This window comes from Macaca thibetana, chromosome 19, assembly GCF_024542745.1.
Source record: "Macaca thibetana thibetana isolate TM-01 chromosome 19, ASM2454274v1, whole genome shotgun sequence".
Lineage (NCBI taxonomy): Eukaryota > Metazoa > Chordata > Mammalia > Primates > Cercopithecidae > Macaca > Macaca thibetana.
The window spans coordinates 46,956,258-46,978,456 of NC_065596.1; the positions used below are offsets into that span (position 1 = coordinate 46,956,258).

At 40.0% G+C, this 22,199-nt stretch overlaps 2 protein-coding genes across 2 annotated transcripts in view; one reads left to right on the forward strand and one right to left on the reverse strand.

Annotated features, from left to right (window-relative positions):
- The first annotated feature begins 12,422 nt into the window (after nt 1-12,422).
- LOC126941758 (eukaryotic translation initiation factor 4B-like) lies at nt 12,423-16,282 on the forward strand. The gene has a single exon (XM_050768455.1). The coding sequence runs from the start codon at nt 12,438-12,440 to the stop codon at nt 14,304-14,306; it is 1,869 nt and encodes a 622-aa protein (XP_050624412.1). The 5' UTR covers nt 12,423-12,437; the 3' UTR covers nt 14,307-16,282.
- Nucleotides 16,283-21,796: 5,514 nt separating this feature from the next.
- The window catches only part of LOC126941718 (pregnancy-specific beta-1-glycoprotein 2-like), a 4,563-nt gene continuing 4,160 nt past the window's right edge, over nt 21,797-22,199 (reverse strand). Inside the window, exon 3 of the mRNA XM_050768379.1 lies at nt 21,797-21,930. Within this exon, the coding sequence (XP_050624336.1) occupies nt 21,797-21,930 (134 nt within the window). The remainder of the gene's footprint in view (nt 21,931-22,199) is intronic.

Genomic DNA, 22,199 nt, shown 5'->3' on the forward strand with positions numbered 1-22,199 from the left:
AGAGGTACAAGGAGGAGCTGGTACCATTACTTCTGAAACTATTCTAATCAATAGAAAAAGAGGGAATCCTCCCCAACTCAATTTATGAGGCCAACATCATCCTGATACCAAAGCCTGGCAGAGACACAACAAAAAAAGAGAATTTTTGAGCAATATTCCTGATGAACATTGATGCAAAAATCCTCAATAAAATACTGGCAAACCAAATCCAGCAGCACATCAAAAACCTTATCCACCATGATCAAGTGGGCTTCATCCCTGGGATGCAAGGCTGGTTCAACAGATGCAAATCAATAAATGTAATCCAGCATATAAACGGAACCAAAGACAAAAACCACATGATTATCTCAAGAGATGCAAAAAGGCCTTTGACAAAATTCAACAGCCCATCATGCTAAAAACTCTCAATAAATTCGGTATTGATGGAACGTATCTCAACATAATAAGAGATATTTATGACAAACCAACAGCCAATATCATATTGAATGGGCAGAAACTGGAAGCATTCCCCTTGAAAACTGGAACAAGACAGGGATGCCCTGTCTCACCACTCCTATTTAACATAGGGTTGGAAGTTCTGGTCAGGGCAATCAGGCAAGAGAAAGAAATAAAGGGTATTCAATTTGGAGAAGAGGAAGTCAAATTGTCCCTCTTTGCAGATGACATGATTGTATATTTAGAAAACCCCATCGTCTCAGCCCAAAATCTCCTTAAGCTGATAAGCAATTTCAGCAGATTCTCAGGTTACAAAATCAATGTGCCAAAATCACAAGCATTCTTATACACCAATAACAGACAAACAGAGAGCCAAATCATGAATGAACAACCACTCACAATTGATTCAAAGAGAATAAAATACCTAGGAATTCAACTTACAACGGACGTGAAGGACCTCTTCAAGGAGAACTACAAACCACGACTCAATGAAATAAAAGAGGACACAAACAAATGGAAGAACATTGCATGCTCACGGATTGGAAGAATCAATACCATGATAATGGCCATACTTCCCAAGGTAATTTATAGATTCAATGCCATCCCCATTAAGAATATCAATGACTTTCTTCACAGAATTGGGAAAAAAAAAAACTACTTTAAAGTTCATATGGAACCAAAAAAGAGCCTGCATTGCAAAGACTATCCTAAGGCAAAAGAACAAAGCTGGAGTCATCATGCTACCTGACTTCAAACTATACCACAAGGCTACAGTAACCAAAACAGCACAATAGCAAATACGTGGAACTAACCCAAATGTCCATCAATGACAGACTGGATTAAGAAAATGTGGCCCATATACACCATGGAATACTATGCAGCCATAAAAAAAGGATGAGTTAATGTGTTTGTAGGGACATGGATGCAGCTGGAAACCATCATTCTCAGCAAACTATCGCAAGAAAAGAAAATCAAACACTGCATGTTCTCACTCATAGGTGGAAACTGAACAATGAGAACACTTGGACACAGGAAGGGGAACATCACACACTAGGGTCTATTGTGGGGTGGGGGAAGGGGGGAGGGATAACATTAGGAGATATACCTAAAGTAAATGACGAGTTAACGAATGCAGCACACCAACATGGCACATGTATACATATGTACAAAACCTACACGTTGTGCACATGTACCCTAGAACATAAAGTATAAAAAAAAATTTTTTTAAAAACAAAGGAAATTTAAAAAAAAAGAAATGATGGAAGCCCAAAATTACGGTTATTGAGACTAATGCTCATTCATTAAGTATTGATCATATTCTCACCTAAGTGAGAGTACAGACACTCCAAAATAGAGCCACACAGGCTGGATGCTGTATACTCCCACTGAAATTTTAACAAAACAGATAGCTCTCAAAACAAATCATATTTTTCTGTAGAAAGAAGATTCTAGTCTACCTGAGTGAGCATAATAAAGAAGTCCCCTCTGCTTTAACTTTTACCAAAAAAAGTGACCTGAAGCACTCTGATGTTAACCAATCAATTTATTTCTACGGCTTTGTTTACTGATCCGCATTAGACAAAACCCACTGTTTTGTTATTGCATTGCCCAGGGGGAGTCATCACTGTATCTGTAGAGGGAGAGCTGCACCAAATCATAAATCACAGATAAAACCCAATTACATCTATAACTAAATTAGTTGTAATTTTGTCTTGTCACACATGTTCACAGCAAGCAATGGCCAGAGGAGTCTCTCAGGCTGCATCATTCTCACCCTGACCCTCCTGCCTCTCTCTTTCACTTACAAAGACCTTTAGGATGAAACTGGGAGCCACCCAGATAATCCAGAATAAGCTTTCCATCTCAAGATACTCAACTTCACCACTGTTCAACAGTGTTTTTGCCAAGAAAAGTAAATGCATGTGTTCAAAGAGTTAGGATGTGGATTTTTTTTTTTTTTTTTTTTTTTTTTTTTTTTTTTTTTTTTGGTGACAGAATTTCACTTATGTTACCCTGACTGGAATGCAGTGGGGTGGTCTCAGTTCACTGCAACCTCCACATCCCAGGTTCAAATGATTCTCCTGCCTCAGCCTCCCAAGTAGCTGGGACTACAGGTGCCCGCCACCACGCCCAGCTAATTTTTGCATTATTAGTAGAAACAGGGTTTCACCATATTGGCAAGGCTGGTCTCGAACTCCTGACCTCGTGTTTGCCAGTCTCCACCTCCCAAAGTGCTGGGATTAGAGGCGTGAGCCACCGCACCCAACCCGGATTTTTAAGAGGCCATTATTCTGTGTCATACAGGTCACTTTCATAAACAGTACCCACAACAAAAATACGTTTTGCCTTCCTTACATGTCTCACTTTTCTGTCTGCACAAACCACAGTGAAACATACTAGCTCTGCTATGAAGTGGCTGGATGACCCTAGGAAACTCATTTGACCTCCCTCAGGCTCTTTCCTCATCTGCAGTGTAAGGCTGACTCTTACTGCATCAGAAAATGACAGTGGAAGAGTAAATTAACATGTGTAAGACATTAGTCACAGAGCCTGGTCCCTGATGAGCCCTCAGTAAACATTCCTTTCCATCTTTTCCTTTCACCATCCCATTTTTCTTGCTCTCACCCATCTTCTCCTTCAACTCCCTTTCTCTTCAGGAACTTTCTCAGTCTAACCTGCCAATTAAAGAAGCCACAATAACCATTCTCTCATGACTCTGATGGTGTGTTCTTGTGATAGAGTCTGCTATTCACTCAAGGCAATGGGTATTATTTATATGGAGAGGTCTGTTTGCAACAACAAATCATTTTTATGTTCACACAAAATTTATACACGATTTCTCTTAACTTACACATACCAGTCTCAACTCTACCCTGTTATTTCATACATGTACTTCATTATTTTATTTTTCAGTCTTTCTCCTTACACCTTAAAAATTAGGAGAGTACAAAAACAGAAAAAATTGGCCTGGGCCGGAAGAGGGTATTCTTTAGCAAGATGAATGCTTTCTTTTTCAAGATCAATGCTATCTGCAAGAAAGTCCTGAAGCCCATTTCTGGGTTTGGCTTACGTCAAAGCCATTCCACTCTAGGACACATTCTTAGATTCCCAGGAGATAATGATTGCCACAGAAGCCACACTCACTCTGAGAATTCCTACTGTTGGGTAAGGGAATGTTTACAGAATGTTGTGCATCAGTTACTTCTCCTAAATTCTTCTACTCCTGGAAGTTAAGCTTCCCCACTAACCGGCTTCATCTCCAGCTGGCCTGAATGGACTCTGACTGGAAAGTACCTCCCCACTCTGGATGGCTAGGGTGGCACTTTTGCCTATTCCCATAATGATAATAGCTTACACACTGAAGCAGCACTCACTATGCACCAGGCACTATCCTAAGAGCTTTTCATGTAGCTACAGTCCTGACAAAAAAATCCTAAGTGCCACCATCACCATTTTTACAGATTAAAAAAAACTGTGGCTGAGAAGTATATGCCCACTGTCACCTAACTCCATAATTTAACCTCATCCTACACTTCATCTGCTAAGATGACTCTCTAAAATTAACAAGGTCTGCTGAATGACATCCACCTTCAAAAATGATTTTTGTCACATTTCCTTTCAGGATTTCACAGCCAGCATTTCATTTTCTGTCTCATGCTTCACCTATGCTCCTGTTCCCTAACACTACACTCACAACTGCAAAGCCCTGCATAAAAGCTAGCTTTTAGAAACCTCAATCTTTTTTGGAAAAAAGAAAGGCCAGGTTCCAAGTCTCACAAAAGTCATTTTTATTCTATTGTCAGCTATTTGCATGGCCATTCTCTGGCCATAAACAAGTGCACTAGAAACAGAAAGTGTAATGAGAAGAAAGTAGGAGGAGGGTGAGTTTCTAGATAGACACACAGGGAAAAGATTCCAAATCCAGAAAAATTCATAAAATGCACCCAGGGAGTGTGACTTTGAGCAATGACAGCCCCACCTGCCATGTTCCACAGCTGTAGGCCTCTTACTTCTTTGTCAATCTGCCCTTCCTGGTCTTGCTTTCTTAGACCAGTACAAACAACCTGAGAGCTGGGGTCAGATGAGAGCACACAGCACTGAGTGGTAGGGTTGGGAAAGGCAGAAAAGGAAGAAGAGTGTTTGACTCATGAAGAACTCACTCACCTAGGTACACATCACCTAGGCAGGCAATAGATTCCTGAAGGGCTTTGCAGGACTCATGGTGGTTATCCAGAGTGACTGACTGAGGCAAGGGTCTTGACCAATTGAGTATTATAGAGCCAGAGGTTGAAGGTGCACCCAGGGAAAACATGAGATGCAAAAAACCTCAGTGGCTTGTGTTCTCTCTGAAGAGGTTTCTGGAGGCTTAGTATTTATACATTTGATTAAAGGGGAGAAGGCAGGTAGGAAGAGATGGAGTGGGCAGAAAAACAATTGATCTAATCTTGTCTTTCTTCTGTGCCTCAGAAAATAAATATTATCAGAATGAGAGTTAAAATACTTCAGTTTTAGGAGCTAGATTTTGATTGCTCACCTAAAGTTACAATCAGCATGTCTTTCTTTTATGAAGAAATATACATCTTGAAAGGTTTTGAAGCCAAGAAAAAACAATCTGTTCAAGCAATCATCCAGAGATGCCTGAGATCTTTGGCTTTCCTGTTTACCCCATTCTTTTTCTTTTCTTTCTGTCTTAAGAGAAACAACCTTGCTCTGTCACCTAGACTAGAGAGTACTCACTGCAGCCTTGAACTCCTGGACTGAAGCTGTCCTCCCACCTTAGCCTCCCAAGTATCTGAGACCATAGGCATGTACCACTGCACCTGGCTAATTTGATTTATGTTTTTAGTAAGGATGTGGTCTCCATTTGTTGCTTAGGCTGGTCTTAAACTCCTGGTTTCAAGTGATCCTCCTGCCTTGGACTCTCAAAGTGCTGGGATTGCAGGCCTGTGCCAGCACACCTGGCCCCCAATTCTTCAAAAGCTCTCAGAGAAAGCATTGTAGAAGACCCCTGTGGCTGTATGTTTCATCTGATCTTACATGACTAGGAAGGCTCATTCTTAAGAAGTCACATCCCATGGAAAAAGGGGATGAAGAGAATCAGAAAAGAGCAAAGGGAAGTCACAGCAGCAAAGGGACAGTATAATCCTGGAACCTTATTAAAGTCACACAACTGCTGCTTTAATTAGAGTAATTTGTTTGTCAAATATCGCTCTAACACTTTCAGTTGTATGTTGGCTCACTTGTAATGTCTGGAGCAGTCTATAGACTAGGTTTTCTAGAGTTTCTGAAGCATCTTCCAATTGCAATGTCAATCTGACACAATTCTCTGAATTACAGTCTGAATCCAGTGTTCATGTGCACCTTTTGTGTAGTCTACACATCAGCAGGCATAAAATTGTTTATATAAAAGTTGCTATGATTTCTCCAGAAGTTTCCATAAGTCATCTAGTTTCAGCTTGCAAATCTTTTTAATCTATCCATCTTTTAATCTATCCATCTGACAAAAGGCTAATCTCCAAAATCTACAAGAAACTTAAACAAATTTACGAGAAAAAAAAATGAACAACCTCATCAAAACGTGGGTGAAGCACATGAACAGACACTTCTCAAAATAAGACATTTATGTGACCAATAAACATATGAAAAAAGGCTCATCATCATTGGTCATTAGAGACATGCAAATCAAAACCACAATGAAATACCATCTCACGCCAGTTAGAATGGTAATCACTAAAAGGTCAGGAAACAACAGAGGCTGGAGAGGATGTGGGGAAATAGGAACACTTTTACACTGTTGGTGGGCGTGTAAATTAGTTCAACCATTTTGGAAGACAGTGTGGCGATTCCTCAAGGATCTAGAACAAAAAATACCATTTGACCCAGTAATCCCATTACTGGATATATACCCAAAGGATTATAGATCATTCTACTATAAAGACACATGCACACATATGTTTATTGCGGCACTATTCACAATAGCAAAGACTTGGAACTAACCCAAGTGCCTATCAATGATAGACTGGATAAAGAAAATGTGGTACATATACACCATGGAATTTGATGCAGCCATAATAAAGGACAAGTTCATGTCCTTTTCAGGGACATGGATGAAGCTGGAAACCACCATTCTAAACAAACTAACACAAGAACAGAAAACCAAACACTGTATGTTCTCATTCATAAGTGGGAGTTGAACAATGAGAACACATGGACACAGGGAGAGGAACATCATACACTGGGGTCTGTTGGGGGGTGGGGGCCTAGAGGAGGGATAGCATTAGGAGAAATACCTAATGTAGATGATTGGTTAGTGGGTGCAGCAAAACACCATGGCACATGTATACCTATGTAACAAACCTGCAGGTTCTGCACATGTATCCCAGAACTTAAAAGTGTAATTTTAAAAAAATGATAAAATTATAAAAGCACAGTTTTTATTTATAATATACCAAAATGGAATTAAAATGGAAGAAAATTCTGAAACTGTTAGTTTTGAAACTTGTAGACAGGAAAAAGTTTAGCATTTAGTCCAAATTGAAGGTGAATAAAAAATTCAAAAAAATGAACACATCTAAAATTTAATAACTGTTGTTCTGTTGTTCTCTTCTGAAAAATAATTTTCCCCCTCCTGTTTCCTATTTTTATGAAATAGAAATCATACGGGATCAGTGTATTCCCAAAATAAGTTTGAGTCTTATACCTGGATTGTTTACATGAAGTGCAGCAAGAATGTAGATTCAAGGTCTCTATGAATACATATATGTGTTTCATGTATATATGTATTTATAAATGTAAGAAAATATATATATTCTATCATGTAGAATGGCACTAAAGTATATTAATGGCAGCAAATCTGTACAAGTCTGCAGCAGCCTCAATTCTTGTTTCTTCAGAAGAAAGAATTCAACTAAGGGTCATAAGGCAGAAGAAGAGACTGAGGCAAGTTTTACAGCAAGAGTGAAAGTTTATTTAAAAGCTTTAGAGCAGAAATTAAAGAAAGTAAAGTACACTTAAAACGGGGTCAAACAGGTGATGAGATTTCACGTGTGTGGTTTGACCTTGGACTTGGGCTTTTGTATGTTGGCATAATTCTGGGGTCTGCATCTCTTCTCCCCTGATTCTTCCCTTAAAGTGGGCTGTCTGCATGTGCAGTGGCCCACCAGCACCTAAGGAAGCCTGTGTAGTGTGTTTCCTGGAGTACAGTTGGAAAACAGAGACCAAAATAAAAGCTATGTATGTCAATAAAATTGGTCTTCTTATAAAAGCCTGTTATAAATTTCTATCATTGTTCTGTTACCTTGGCATCTATTTTTAATCTTCCTTGAACACACCCAAATTTCTCCCTCTCTCTCTCTCTCTCTCTCTCTCTCTCTCTGCGTTGAGATGTAAATTTACTACCTACTTTCTCTAAAACTCAGCAAGGGCTTCCTCAGATAAATGCTAACTTTTCTATTTAAAAAAGCACAATTTAAATCAAACTGATTTTTTAATAGTGTTATATGGGTTCCATGCTTAAAGTTTTAAAATCAAAAATCTAAAGTATTTCTGTCTCCCTCTATCTTTATGTGCACATGTATATGATCTGTGTTGTATCACATATATGTATATGTTCAAACCTATGTTTATATGTTGTTTATACATGGTATCAAATTAATACAAAAATAAATGAGTACTCAACAATTAAGTAAATAATCCCAAATGCTTTTCAACACATGTGATTTTAGTAATCTTCAATAACGGAAGAACACCTCAAATGAGCATGCATATCTATCTGCAGCCTCCTAAAAAAAATTATCAGCCAAGAATTTTATATCCAGCAAAACTAAAGTTCATAAATAAATGAAAGATAACAGACTTTTTCAGACAAACAAATGCTGAGAGAATTTGCCACTACCAAGCCAGCACTACAATAACTCTTAAAAGGAACTCCAAATCTTGAAATAAATCCTGGAAACACATCAACACAGAAACTCTTTAAGCATGAATCTCACAGGACCAATAAAACAAAAATACAGTAAATAAATGAATAAAACCAAGGTATTCAGGCAACAAATAGCAGGATGAATGGAAAGTACCTCACATCTCAATACTAACATTGAATGTAAGTGGTCTAAATGCTCCACTTAAAAGATATAGAATTGCAGAATTGATAATAATGCACCAGCAAGTATCTGCTGCCCTCAAGAGACTCCCTAACCATAAAGGGTCATATAAACTTAAGGTAAAAGGGTAGAAGAAGATACCCCATGCAAATGGCCACAAAAGTGAGCAGGAGTAACTATTCTTATATCAGAAAAAAACTAACTTTAAAGCAACAGCAGTTAAAAAAGACAAAGAGGGACATTATATAATAATAAAAGGATTTGTCCAACAGGAAAATATCACAATACTAAATATACATGCACCTAACACTGCAGTTCCCAAATTTATATAACTATTACTATTAGACCTAAGAAATTAGATAGACAGTAACACAATAATAGTGAGGGACTTCAGTACTCCACTGACAGCACTAGACAGGTCAAGACAGAAAATCAAGAAAGAAACAATGGATTTAAACTATGCCCTAGAGCAAATAGACGTAAGACATATTTACAGAATATTCTGCCCAACAACCATAGAATATACATTCTATTCATCAGCACAAGGAACTTTCTTCAAGATAGGCCATATGATAGACCACAAAACAAGTCTCAATAAATTTAAGAAAATTGAAATTATATGAAGTGCTCTCTCAGACAACAGTAGAATAAAACTGGAAAGCAACTCCAAAAGAAACCTTCAAAACCATGCAAACACATGGAAATTAAATAACTTGTTCGTGAATGATCACTGGGTCAAATACGAAATCAAGATGGAAATTTTAAAATTCTTTGAACTGAACAGTAGTGATGCATCCTATCAAAACATCTGGAATAATGCAAGGAGTGTGCTGAAAGTCTGTCCGGAGCTGCACGCCCCGGCCATAGCGAATAATAATTGAGGATTAAACGCCTGAGCTATATTCATTTCCACCCCACACCTTCTCCCTAGATTTGCCTTTTTTCTCCTGTACTAATACCTCATTAAAGATGGCGCTCTTCCTGCTTCTTCTTCACTCACTTTTCCCGCGCCCGGGAAAATTGTTACTTAGTAGCGCAAGCGCAACATGACATCCGACCGGAGAAACCGAAACTAACCTGGCCACGCCCTCAGCAATGAGATCATTTCCGCCTTAGCCCAACCCCTTCCCTTCCAAGTGTATATAAGGCAGTGCATTACCGCCATTAAACAAGACTTGATCAGAGAACTGTCTTGTCTCCATTTCTCGTGTCTCTTGTTCCCCAAATTCCCACCCCCTCCTCCAGGGCCTGCTCTGACTATCCCGCGGGCCGGGATAAAAGTCCATAGCTTTAAATGTCTACATCAAAAAGACTGAAAGAGCACAAATAGACAACCTAAGGTTATTTTTAGAAATTCAAGAAACAAGAACACACCAAAGCCAAACCCAGCAGAAGAGAGAAAATAACCAAGATCAGAGCAGAACTAAATGAAATTGAAACAAAATAATACAAATATAAACAAAGACCATTGACAAGATTAACCAAGAAAAGAAGAGAGAAGAGCCAAATAAGCTCATTTAGAAATGAAATGGGGGTTATTACCACCACGCCACAGAAATACAAAAGATTATTCAAAGGTACTATGAACACACTTATGTGCATAAACTAGAAAACCTAGAGGGGATGAATACATTCCTGGAAACATAAAACCCTCCTCGATTAAATCAGAAAGAATTAGAAACCCTGAACAGACCAACAAAAAGCAGCAAGATGGAAAAGACAATTTAAAAATTTACAACAAAACAAATTCCAGGACCAGAAAGATTCACAGCTGAATTCTACCAGACATTCAAAGAAGAGTTGGTACCAATTCATTTGACACTATTCCACATGCTAGAAAAAGATGGAATTCTCCCTAAATCATTCTATGAAGCCAGTATCACCCTAATAACAAAACCAGAAAAGGAAATAACAAAGAAAACTACAAACCAATATCCCTGATGCACACAGATGCAGAAATTCTTTACAAAATACTAGCTAGCTGAATCCAACAGCACATCAAAAACATAATCCACCATGATCAAGTAGGTTTCATATTAGGGATGCAGGAACGGTTCTACATACACAAGTCAATAAATGTGGTACAACACATAAACAGAATTTAAAAATCACATGATCCTCTCAATAGACACTGAAAAGGTACTTGACAACATGCAGCATCACTTTATGATTAAAACTCTCAGCAAAATTGGCACAAACCCACAGCCACAGCCAACAAAAACCCTTATAATACTGAATGAGAAAAAGTTGAAAGCATTCACTCTCAGCAGGGGAACAACACAAGGATGGCCGCTCTCACCAATTTCATTCAACAGAGTACTGAAAGTCCTAGCCAAATCAATCAAACAAGGGAAATAAATAAAGGGCATCCAAATTGCTAAAGAGGAAGTAAAACAGTCGCTGTTTGCTGATAATATAATCGTATACCTAGAAGACGCTAAAGACCCCTCCAAGTGACCAAGCAGAGAATCAAATCAAGAACTGAACCCCTTTTACAACAGCAGTTTTAAAGAAATAATAACTAGGGATATATCTAAACAAGGAGGTGAAAGACCTCAAGAAAAACTACAACACACTGCTGAAAGAAATGATACATGATGCAAAATATGAAAATGCACCCCTTGCTCATCGATGAATAGAATCATTGTTGTGATGATGACCACACTGACAAAAGCAATCTACAAACTCAATTCAATTCCCATTAAAATGCCACCATCATTCTTCACAGAGCTAGAAAAAACAATTCAAAAATTCGTATGGAACCAAACAAGAGCCAACATACCCAAAGCAAGACTAAGCAAAAGAACAAATCTGATGGTGTCACATCACCTGACTTCAAACAATACTCTAAGTCCATAGTCACCAAAACAGCATGGTGCTGGTATAAAAATAGGCACATAGACCAATGGAACAGAATACAGATCCCAGAAATAAACCTAAATACTTACAGCCAACTTATCTTTGACAAAGCAAACAAACACATAAAATGGGTAAAGGACACCTTATCCAACAAACGGTGCTGAAATAATTGGCAAGCCGAATGTAGAATAAAACTGGATCCCCATCTCTCACTGTATATAAAAATCAACTCAAGATAAATATAGGACTTAAATCTAAGACCTGAAACTATAAAAATTCTAGAAAATGACATTGGAAAAACCATTCTGGATATTCGCTTAGGCAAAAAGTTCATGACCAAAAACCCAAAAGCAAATGCAACAAAAGCAAAAATAAATAGGTGAGACTAATTAAACTGAAGACCTTCTGCACAGCAAAGCAACAGTCAGCAGACTAAACATATAACCCACAGAGTGAAAGAAAATCTTCACAATCTATATATCTGAAAGATAACCATATCCAGAAACTACAAGAAACTCAAAACAAATTGGCAAACAATCCCATTAAAAAGTGGGCTAAGTACATGAATAAACAATTCTCAAAACAAGATAAACAAATGGCTAACAAACATATGAAAAAATGCTCAGTTTCACTAATGATCAGGGAAATGCAAACCAAAACCACAATGTGATACCATCTTACTTCTGCAAGAATGTTCATAATCAAAAAATGAAAAAATAATAGTTGTTGGCCAGGCATGATGGCTTACACCTGTAATCCCAACACTTTGGGAGGCCAAGTTGGGCAGATCACTTAAGGTCCGGGGTTTGACACCAGCATGTACAACATGGTGAAACCCTATCTCTACTAAAAATGCAAAAAAATTACCTAGGTGAGGTGGCACATGCCTGTAATCCCAGCTACTCCAGTGGCTGAGGCAGAAGAATGGCTTGAACCCGGGAGGCAGAAGTTACAGTGAGTCAAGATCATGCCACTGCACTCCGACCTGGGTGAAAGAGCAAGACTCCATCCATCTCAAAAATAAATAAATAAAAATAATAGATGTGCCTTTGCGTTCTCTTTCCCTCTCCCAACATGGCGGCCTCAGCAAAAAAGAAGAATAAGAAGGGGAAGACTATCTCCCTAACAGACTTTCTGGCTGAGGATGGGGGTACTGGTGGAGGAAGCACCTATGTTTCCAAACCAGTCAGCTGGGCTGATGAAACGGATGACCTGGAAGGAGATATTTCAACAACGTGGCACAGTAATGATGACGATGTGTACAGGGCGCCTCCAATTGACCGTTCCATCCTTCCCACTGCTCCACGGGCTGCTCGGGAACCCAATATCGACCGAAGCCGTCTTCCCAAATCGCCACCCTACACTGCTTTTCTAGGGAACCTACCCTATGATGTGACAGAAGAGTCAATTAAGGAATTATTTAGAGGATTAAATATCAGTGCAGTGCGTTTACCACGTGAACCCAGCAATCCAGAGAGGTTGAAAGGTTTTGGTTATGCTGAATTTGAGGACCTGGATTCCCTGCTCAGTGCCCTGAGTCTCAATGAAGAGTCTCTAGGTAACAGGAGAATTCGAGTGGACGTTGCTGATCAAGCACAGGATAAAGACAGGGATGATCGTTCTTTTGGCCGTAATAGAAATCGGGATTCTGACAAAACAGATACAGACTGGAGGGCTCGTCCTGCTACAGACAGCTTTGATGACTACCCACCTAGAAGAGGTGATGATAGCTTTGGAGACAAGTATCGAGATCATTATGATTCAGACCGGTATCGGGATGGGTATCCGGATGGGTATCGGGATGGCCCACGCCGGGATATGGATCGATATGGTGGCCGGGATCGCTATGATGACCGAGGCAGCAGAGACTATGATAGAGGCTATGATTCCCGGATAGGCAGTGGCAGAAGAGCATTTGGCAGTGGGTATCGCAGGGATGATGACTACAGGGGAGGCGGGGACCGCTATGAAGACCGATACGACAGATGGGATGATCGGTCGTGGAGCTCCAGAGATGATTACTCTCGGGATGATTATAGGCGCGATGACAGAGGTCCCCCTCAAAGACCCAAACTGAATCTAAAGCCTCGGAGTACTCCTAAGGAAGATGATTCCTCTGCTAGTACCTCCCAGTCCAGTCGAGCTGCTTCTATCTTTGGAGGGGCAAAGCCTGTTGACACAGTTGCTAGAGAAAGAGAAGTAGAAGAACGGCTACAGAAGGAACAAGAGAAGTTGCAGCGTCAGCTGGATGAGCCAAAACTAGAACGACGGCCTCGGGAGAGACACCCAAGCTGGCGAAGTGAAGAAACTCAGGAACGGGAACGGTCGAGGACAGGAAGTGAGTCATCACAGACTGGGACCTCCGCCACATCTGGCAGAAATGCACGAAGGAGAGAGAGTGAGAAGTCTCTAGAAAATGAAACACTCAATAAGGAGGAAGATTGTCACTCTCCAACTTCTAAACCTCCCAAACCTGATCAGCCCCTAAAGGTAATGCCAGCCCCTCCACCAAAGGAGAATGCTTGGGTGAAGCGAAGTTCTAACCCTCCAGCTCAATCTCAGAGCTCAGACACAGAGCAGCAATCCCCTACAAGTGGTGGGGGAAAAGTAGCTCCAGCTCAACCATCTGAGGAAGGACCAGCAAGGAAAGATAAAAATAAAGTAGATGGGATGAATGTCCCAAAAGGCCAAACTGGGACCTCTAGCCGTGGACCAGGAGACGGAGGGAACAAAGACCACTGGAAGGAGTCAGATAGGAAAGATGGCAAAAAGGATCAAGACTCCAGATCTGCACCTGAGCCAAAGAAACCTGAGGAAAATCCAGCTTCGAAGTTCAGTTCTGCAAGCAAGTATGCTGCTCTCTCTGTTGATGGTGAAGATGAAAACGAGGGAGAAGATTATGCCGAATAGACCTCTACATCCTGTGCTTTCTCCTAGTTTCTCTCCACCCTGGAACATTCGAGAGCAAATCAAAACCTCTATCCAGACAAGACAAAATAAAACTCACCATCTCCTGAAGACCTTTCTTACCTTTTTTTAAAAACAAAAAATGAAATTATTTTGCATGCTGCTGCAGCCTTTAAAGTATTAAAGTAACTGGAGAATCGCCAATATAGCCAGAGAGAAAGGGACTACAGCTTTTTAGAGGAAGAGTTGTGGTGTGTTATGTCACCACACAGTTGCCAGTGTGATTAGTGCCTAGGGGCCTCCATTTAGCAGAAATGGTAATGACAGTGATATAACGTCTGGAACCTGGTTGGGCAGTAGGGGAGGGAGGTAGAAGGAAAATTGTGAGATTTCTACCTTTTAGTTTTTATACTATTGTGGCATATATGAATTCTCAAAACATTATCTGAATACATTTTCCACTCTTGGAAAGGTAGATTTAGCCTCAAGTTGTTTTAGTCTCCAGGAGGCTGCCAGCCCCTCCTCTTATTTAATTCTGAGTTTTGGGGGCCAGCCTAGGGGGAATTTTTTTTTTAACCCCCCAGGGGGGTAGTTGGGAGTGAGACTATAGGCCATAAAGAATAGGACTGCATTGGACCAAAATAAATGGGAAAATCGTGGTTTGAAAAGAAGCTTTTGGGAAGTGATGAGTCATTTTGTACCAGGTAATGGGGAAAATTGTGTGACCTCCAGCAAACACATGAATGGTTATTTCCTGGAGCCGGAAGCACTTGGGGGTCGTGGTAATTCCCAGTGTTTTCTGTGTCCTAGTTTTACCCTTTCTAAACACTGTCCTTTTTGAAAGTTTGAATATATCCACATTCTGTTGAAACCTTGAAACTAAAAACTTAGACTCTTGTCATCATCTTAAGTTCTTCGTGCTACTCTTAACCTCCCAAAAAGCAGTCTCTTAAGTCACATAGATGATGTCTTGGGCATTTTCTCTCTCAGCCATGGAGAGCTGTGAAAGGAAGAATCGCTGCTTTTCTCAAGCAAATCGGTTTCTTGATGTCTTTTGGTTCTCACTCCTTGCCTGCTCCTGATGCTTTGACCCCTTTTATAGATCAGAGTGCTCTAGAATAATGGATGGTCTTGGATGGTGGATAAATAGGGACAGGGACAGTTAAATTGGGAGCCTTTTTTACAACCTTGATGAGTTTTTCCCCCCACGTTTCCTTCTCCACTGAAATGCTACACCAATGCTTGTTGGATTCATGAGGTAGCCAGACCAATGTGTTGTTTTTCTTTATTATTTTTTTTTAAAGCTTCCCTTGAGAGAATAAATGGTAATGGAGAGAACTATTTAACAAAGTCCTGGTTTCTCTTGCAACACAGTAGATAAACTTGCCTGCTTGTATGTGCATTTTTGTAGGGATCGGCTTGGTAGACAGTATTAGCAGAGAAACGACACCGTCATCTTGGTTTGCAAGCCCGTCTCCCATCAGTCCTAGATTAGGCCCTGTTCAGCCATGCAGGGGTGTTGGTTTATGCGTGCTGCAGCAGTGGGCATAATATAATTTACCCAGTTGACAAAGGTGTGTACCAAGTGAATTTAAATAATTGGTGTGGATTGGCCAGTAGCTAAGAAGTGGGTTTTAAAGAGTGTTGAAGATTGAAAGGTTTTTTTTTTTTTTAAAAAAAAGGAAAAACCATTGATTGTAGATAATGAAAAGCTAGGGTTTGCCCTCTTCATGTCTACTCTCCTTCCAAATAGTTATATCCAAAACTGTTTTTCCCTCTCCCCTGCCTTGTCCCCCCTATTAAAATAGAAATGGGGATTAATGTCCCACTCCTGAATACATGTAAAATTTGTACAAAAATATCTTCTATGAAAATGATTTGTAATCTGTAGACTTATTACCTGGGAGATGTCTTGATGTAAAATCCCATCCTTTGGGTTGTGGGTTTTTTGTTTTCTCCAAATAAATCTGATCTTTAAAAATAACAATAATAATAATAATAACAATAATAATAATAGATGTTGATATGGAAGCGGTGAAAAGGGAACACGTCTACACTGCTGGTGGGAATGTAAACTATAAATGAGTGGATAAAGAAATTGTGGTATATATATGATTGAATACTACTCAGCCATAAAAGGAAGGAATTAATGGCATTCGCAGCAACCTGGAAGAAACTGGAGACTATTATTCTAAGTGAAGTAACTCAGGAATGAAAACCAAACACTGGATGTTCTCACTCATAAGTGGGAGCTAAGCTATGAGGATGCAAAGGCATAACAATGATACAATAGACTTAGGGAAAAGGGTGGCAAAGGGGTGAGGGATAAAAGACTACAAATTGAGTTCATTGTATACTGCTCGGGTGATGGGTGCACCAAAATCTCACAAATCACCACTAGAGAACTTACGTAATTAAATACCAAATCCACAAAAACCTATGAAAATAAAAGATTTTAAAATAAAATAAAATTATAAACATTTAAAAACATAGTTCCTAAAAAATTCTTCTAAAATGGAAAAAAAAAAAAAAGTTCCTGAAGGTAATGTATCAGAAACTCTATTATGTTACCTCTTAATGCCTATATATGAGCCGACTTGCTCAACTTCTGAGAACTTATCGGGAAGCTGCTGATCACCTGTTGCAGGTGTTTTCTATCTATTGTAAGACTGTATTTCCCTGGCACTACCTGCAACCAATTACTACTTTAGAGAGAGACAGTTAACAACCACCTGACTTGACCATCACCTGGTGATGTTCACTTGACATTTCTAGTGTGGGGGGGTGGAAGGATCTCTCCTGCCCTGCACACATCTGACCAGCTTTCAGATTTTCTTTTTATTTTATTTTTTTTTTAAGACGGAGTCTCGCTCTATCACCCAGGCCGGAGTGCAGTGGTGCAAACTCAGCTCACTGCAGCCTCTGCCTCCCGAGTTCACACCATTCTCCTGCCTCAGCCTCCGGAGTAGCTGGGACTACAGGCGCCCGCCACCAAGCCCAGCTAATTGTTTGTATTTTTAGTAGAGAAGGGGATTCACCATGTTACCCAGGATGGTTTTGATCTCCTGACCTCGTGATTCGCCCGCCTCAGCCTCCCAAAGTGCTGGGATTACAGGCGTGAGCCACTGTGCCCGGCTTCAGATTTCTTATTCTCAGATTTCAGGTAGGACAAACAGCTGATGTTTCTGGCTTTTGATTTTTTTTTTTTTTTACCAATAGTATCCCCCCAAATGAAACTAATAAGCCTTAACCGACATTATGGCTTAGCCAAGCATGTATGAGGCATCTCCAAAGATGTGAAGGAGCCATTCAAAAACTAAAAAATCACACAAACATCAAAACAAATAAGGCTGGTCCCCTCATCAGAAATTAAATCCAGGATGCAGCAGTAAAAGCATAAAATTTTTAACTATTCGATGACAAGGTAAAGTGGCTTTTATTCTTATTTTCTCAGAGGATCTAAGGCAAGCAGTTTGAGCTTACAAAAAAAGCTTAACTTTGTTTTAGGTCAGATTTTTGCTCTGTAATTTAGTCAAAAGAAATTTTAAAGCTAGCCATAACACTATTAGGTGTCTTTATTTGAAACTCAATCTTCTGATCAACCACTTGGAATAAGAGAGCTCTAAAATATTTTTTAACTTAGAAGTCTCAATTTAAAGAATCCATCTTCTGGCCAAGGACTATTAGAATTTCCAGTGATGTATTGATTCTAAGTGACTCAATCCAACAGCCTCTTCAGTGAAAAACCAATCCCAGTGATCTTTTCCCCCACCCCAACAAAATAAAATATGTACTCTCAGAAACAGGCTTAGGTTAGCAAAAGACTCTTCTTGCCACAGTCCTATCGAACCAACAAGACTTGGGGTGGCAAAAGTTCATGATGGATGGGACTTCTTATGACAAGCCCTCCTGGGAGCTTAACACATTTGGAAAACAAAAGAAAAAATAAAAAACCTCAGGCACTCAAGGGTGGTAAAGTAGGTAATGGTTCTCTCTCCTTCCCCTTTTTAGGCTCTTCTGTGTATAATAGGACCAGAATCGCCCTCACTAAAGCCCATAGCATTAAAGATTATACTGGGACCTGTTGCTCTTGCATATGAGGTCAGGAGATTGAGATCATCCTGGCTAACATGGTGAAACCCCCTCTCTACTAAAAATACAAAAAAATTAGCCAGGCATGGTGGCGGGTGCTTGTAGTCCCAGCAATTCAGGGGGCTGAGGGAAGAGAATGGCGTGAACCCAGGAGACGGAGCTTGCAGTGAGCCGAGATCGCGCCACTGCACTCCAGCCTGGGTGACAGAGTGAAACTCTGTCTCAAAAAAAAAAAAAAAAAAAAAAAAATTTCCTCCCAATTCTTCCCAAATCTCTACGTCTAGGTTACCTTCTTTCGGGAACCATGGGTTAAGTGATACAATTTGCGTTAGGTCCCTTAATTGAGCCTGCAAAACCGAGGCTCCAGTGGCTTTAAGCAGCTGTTTGAATGCTTTTAGATACTGCTTCTGTTATGCTGATAACTGTTGTCCCGAGATAAAACCCTACCCTGAACAATTCCCTCGAACTTGGAGATCCCAAGTGGGCACCGATGACCTACTGACCTACTGACTTATCAGCTTACTGGCTTACCAACTGCACAGTCTTCACCTTCATTTTCGAGGGTTCTGTCGCAATTATTTGCAGCTATACCTCAGACCTGGGCACCAACATGCCAGGTCCTCACATGGGGCACCTACTGTCTGGGCCCGACCAGCAGACCCTGACCCAGCAATGGATGAACAAATACACTCAGACACAAATATCCAGTGAAAGAGCAGGCTAGGTGGCCCTGTCACTCACTGGTACCAAGAAGGGTCCTGTAAAGAGTTAACAGCAGAGGCCCTGATCAGCCAGGGAAGTTCGCATTTATTTAGTACAGATTAAATGACAAAGGTCTTGAGTAAACACCACTACAAGGTAATTGACATTCATGTTAGGCCGGGCGCAGTGGCTCAACCCTGTAATCCCAGCACTTTGGGAGGCCGAGATAGGCGGATCACGAGGTCAGGAGATGGAGACCATCCTGGCTAACACGGTGAAACCCCGTCTCTACTAAAAAATACAAAAAACTAGCTGGGCGCGGTGGCGGGCGCCTGTAGTCCCAACTACTCGGGAGGCTGAGGCAGGAGAATGGCGTGAACCCGGGAGGCGGAGCTGGCAGTGAGCTGAGATCTGGCCACTGCACTCCAGCCTGGGCGGCAGAGCGAGACTCCGTCTCAAAAAAAAAAAAAAAGATTAAATGTTGGTTTTAGGACCACCAGAGTAAACAAGACATTTAGATAAACTCCTCTACATTCCTGTGTATCTATGCCCTAAGCTTTTAAGATTATTCAGCTGCCTTCAGCCAAACCTTTTACTGAAGCTATGCAAACCCCCAGACTTCCAAGAAGGTTTGTGACTATTTCCTATAACTATCTTTATAATTTTTCTTCTAAAATATTTCCCACTACCTTGACTAAAGTCCCACAGTTGAGAAGACAGGGAAGGGTATCAGACAAGCAAGAAAAAATTAGAACAAGTTTGGCCATAAGAAAGTAGAATGTTGGTCAGGCCTTTCAACACAGATTTAAAAAACAAAAAAGGAGATTAGGGCCATGCTATGAGGACACTGAATGGCAGACTACGTAATGGGAACTTCATCCCACAGATAAGAGAAGTCACTGGAAAGCTTTGAGAAGGTCACAAACATGACAAACAGGATTTCCAGGAAGATTACTCTGATCAGTATTAGGCAAGATAAGTTGGGAAATGATCTTCAACTTTGGAAACTTAATAGAAATATCTAAAAGATCTATATTTCTTTTCTTTTCATGTTTAATTTTGAAATAATTTCAGACTTTCAAAAATGTGTCAAAATTAGGCGAAGTCCTCATATGCTTTTCATTCAACTTCCCCAAATATTAACATTAAAGATATGCACCTAATAATCAAAATCAATAAATGATTATTAACATTGTAAAATGAATGCCTGTACAGACCTTATCCAAATCCCCTCTATCTTCTGACTAATGTCTTTTTACTGGATCAGGATCCAATCTAATATCATGTATTGCTCTTCATTGTACTGTTCTCTCAGTCTGCTTTAATCTGGGAGAGTTAGGATTTACCTTTAAGAGTTTCACATTTTTGAAGAGTATTGGTTACTTATTTTGTAGAATGACCCTCAGTTTGGACTTTTCTAATATTTTCTCATGATTAAACTCAGGTTATACACTTTGTACAAGAATACCACAGGGATGATGCTGCACCTTCTCCATCCATTATATTACAATGCCCTAAGATGTCATTATCTCTGATTACTGGGGATGTCAACTTTAATCACTGGGCTAAAGTTCCTCCACTGCAAAATGACCCTTTTCCTTGAAAGCATTTTTAAACAACCAATACCCGGACCACAGCACACATCAGCCAAATCAGATACACTTGAGGGATGGCACAGGCATTGGTAGGCTTTAAATGACCTACAAGTGACTCTAATCAGTATCCGGAATTGGAAACCTATGACTTAGACAGTGAAGATTAGAATCCTGAAAATCAGCTAGGAGAATATTCCTAAGGCTTCTCTTTTAAAAAAAAAAAAAATCTAATTCTAAACAAAAGCAAATACATCTGGATTTTGGCATGGACATATGGTAGAGAAATTGAGGAAAATAGAAATCACCTGATGGGGAAATAGATGAGTGAGTAGACTGCAGTCCAATTAAAAAAAAAAAAAGCAGAATCAGGTGTGGTGACACTTGCTTGTAATTCCAGCATTTTGGGAGTGAAAGTGGGCAGATCACTTGAGCCCAAAAGTTTCAGACCAGCCTGGGATTTCACCAGCCTGGGTGAAACCCCATCTCTACAGAAACAAACACAAAAAATGAGCTAGGCAGGCTGGCACGTGCTTGTGATTCCAGCTACTCAGGAGACTGGGACAGGAGGATCAATTGAGCTCAGAGGTTGAGGCTGCAGTCAATTAGGATTTTGCCACTACACTTCACCCTGGGTATGAGAGTGAGACCCTCTCTCTTTAAATTAAAAAAAAAAGTAAAAGTAATGTTCTAAGGTCAGATCTAGTACAAAAACTGCATCTTATTCTGTGATGTTTAGATGCTATAATTAAAACAGAACATGGAGGTGTTTCCATAGGAATAGCTGAAAGAGTCTATACTTTTTATGCAGCTGCATCATCTTCTGTTGTGTAGATATAAGGTAGCCTGTTTAATTAGCATTGTGCCGGTGGAAGTCTAGGTTGTTCCCAATATTTTGCTGTTAAACAAACAATACAGTGAATAACCCTGATTACGTGTCATTTTTTATGACTGGAACTGTAATAAATTTTTCCCAGTAAAGTTTGGGAGGCAAAAATATATATTTTTTTAATTTTCACATGCATTAAGAAATTTTACTCTACAAGGTTTGTACAAATTTTTATGTTCCCAGAAAAGTAGGGGAGGGTAATATCACCTCAGCTGCTCTCACACAAAGGTCCTGAGTGACAGGACCTTCAGGGACACAGGCACAGGGCCATATCCCTGGTGCCCACACAAGGCAGGGGCATCTGGATCCTGAGAAGCTACAGGAAAGGTGAGGGTGCCCTCTAGAGGACAACCTGCTAAGGATCAGAAAGGGGCCAAGGAAGTCAAGAGATTACTTGACTTAAACTAAGGGCAAGTTCAAGTGGAGGGAATTAAGGTCCAAGGAGCAAGCTGAGGTGAGTAAGTGGTAGAGATTGATGGAAGGAGAAGGTAAAAAGCCATCTTGGCTATCTATGAATGGTAGCATAGGGATTTTTGTATATTTTCAAAATTGTATACTGTTGGATCATTTTTAAAATATAAATAAATCCCAAACTGGACCAAGTAACGACACTGCTGGAGT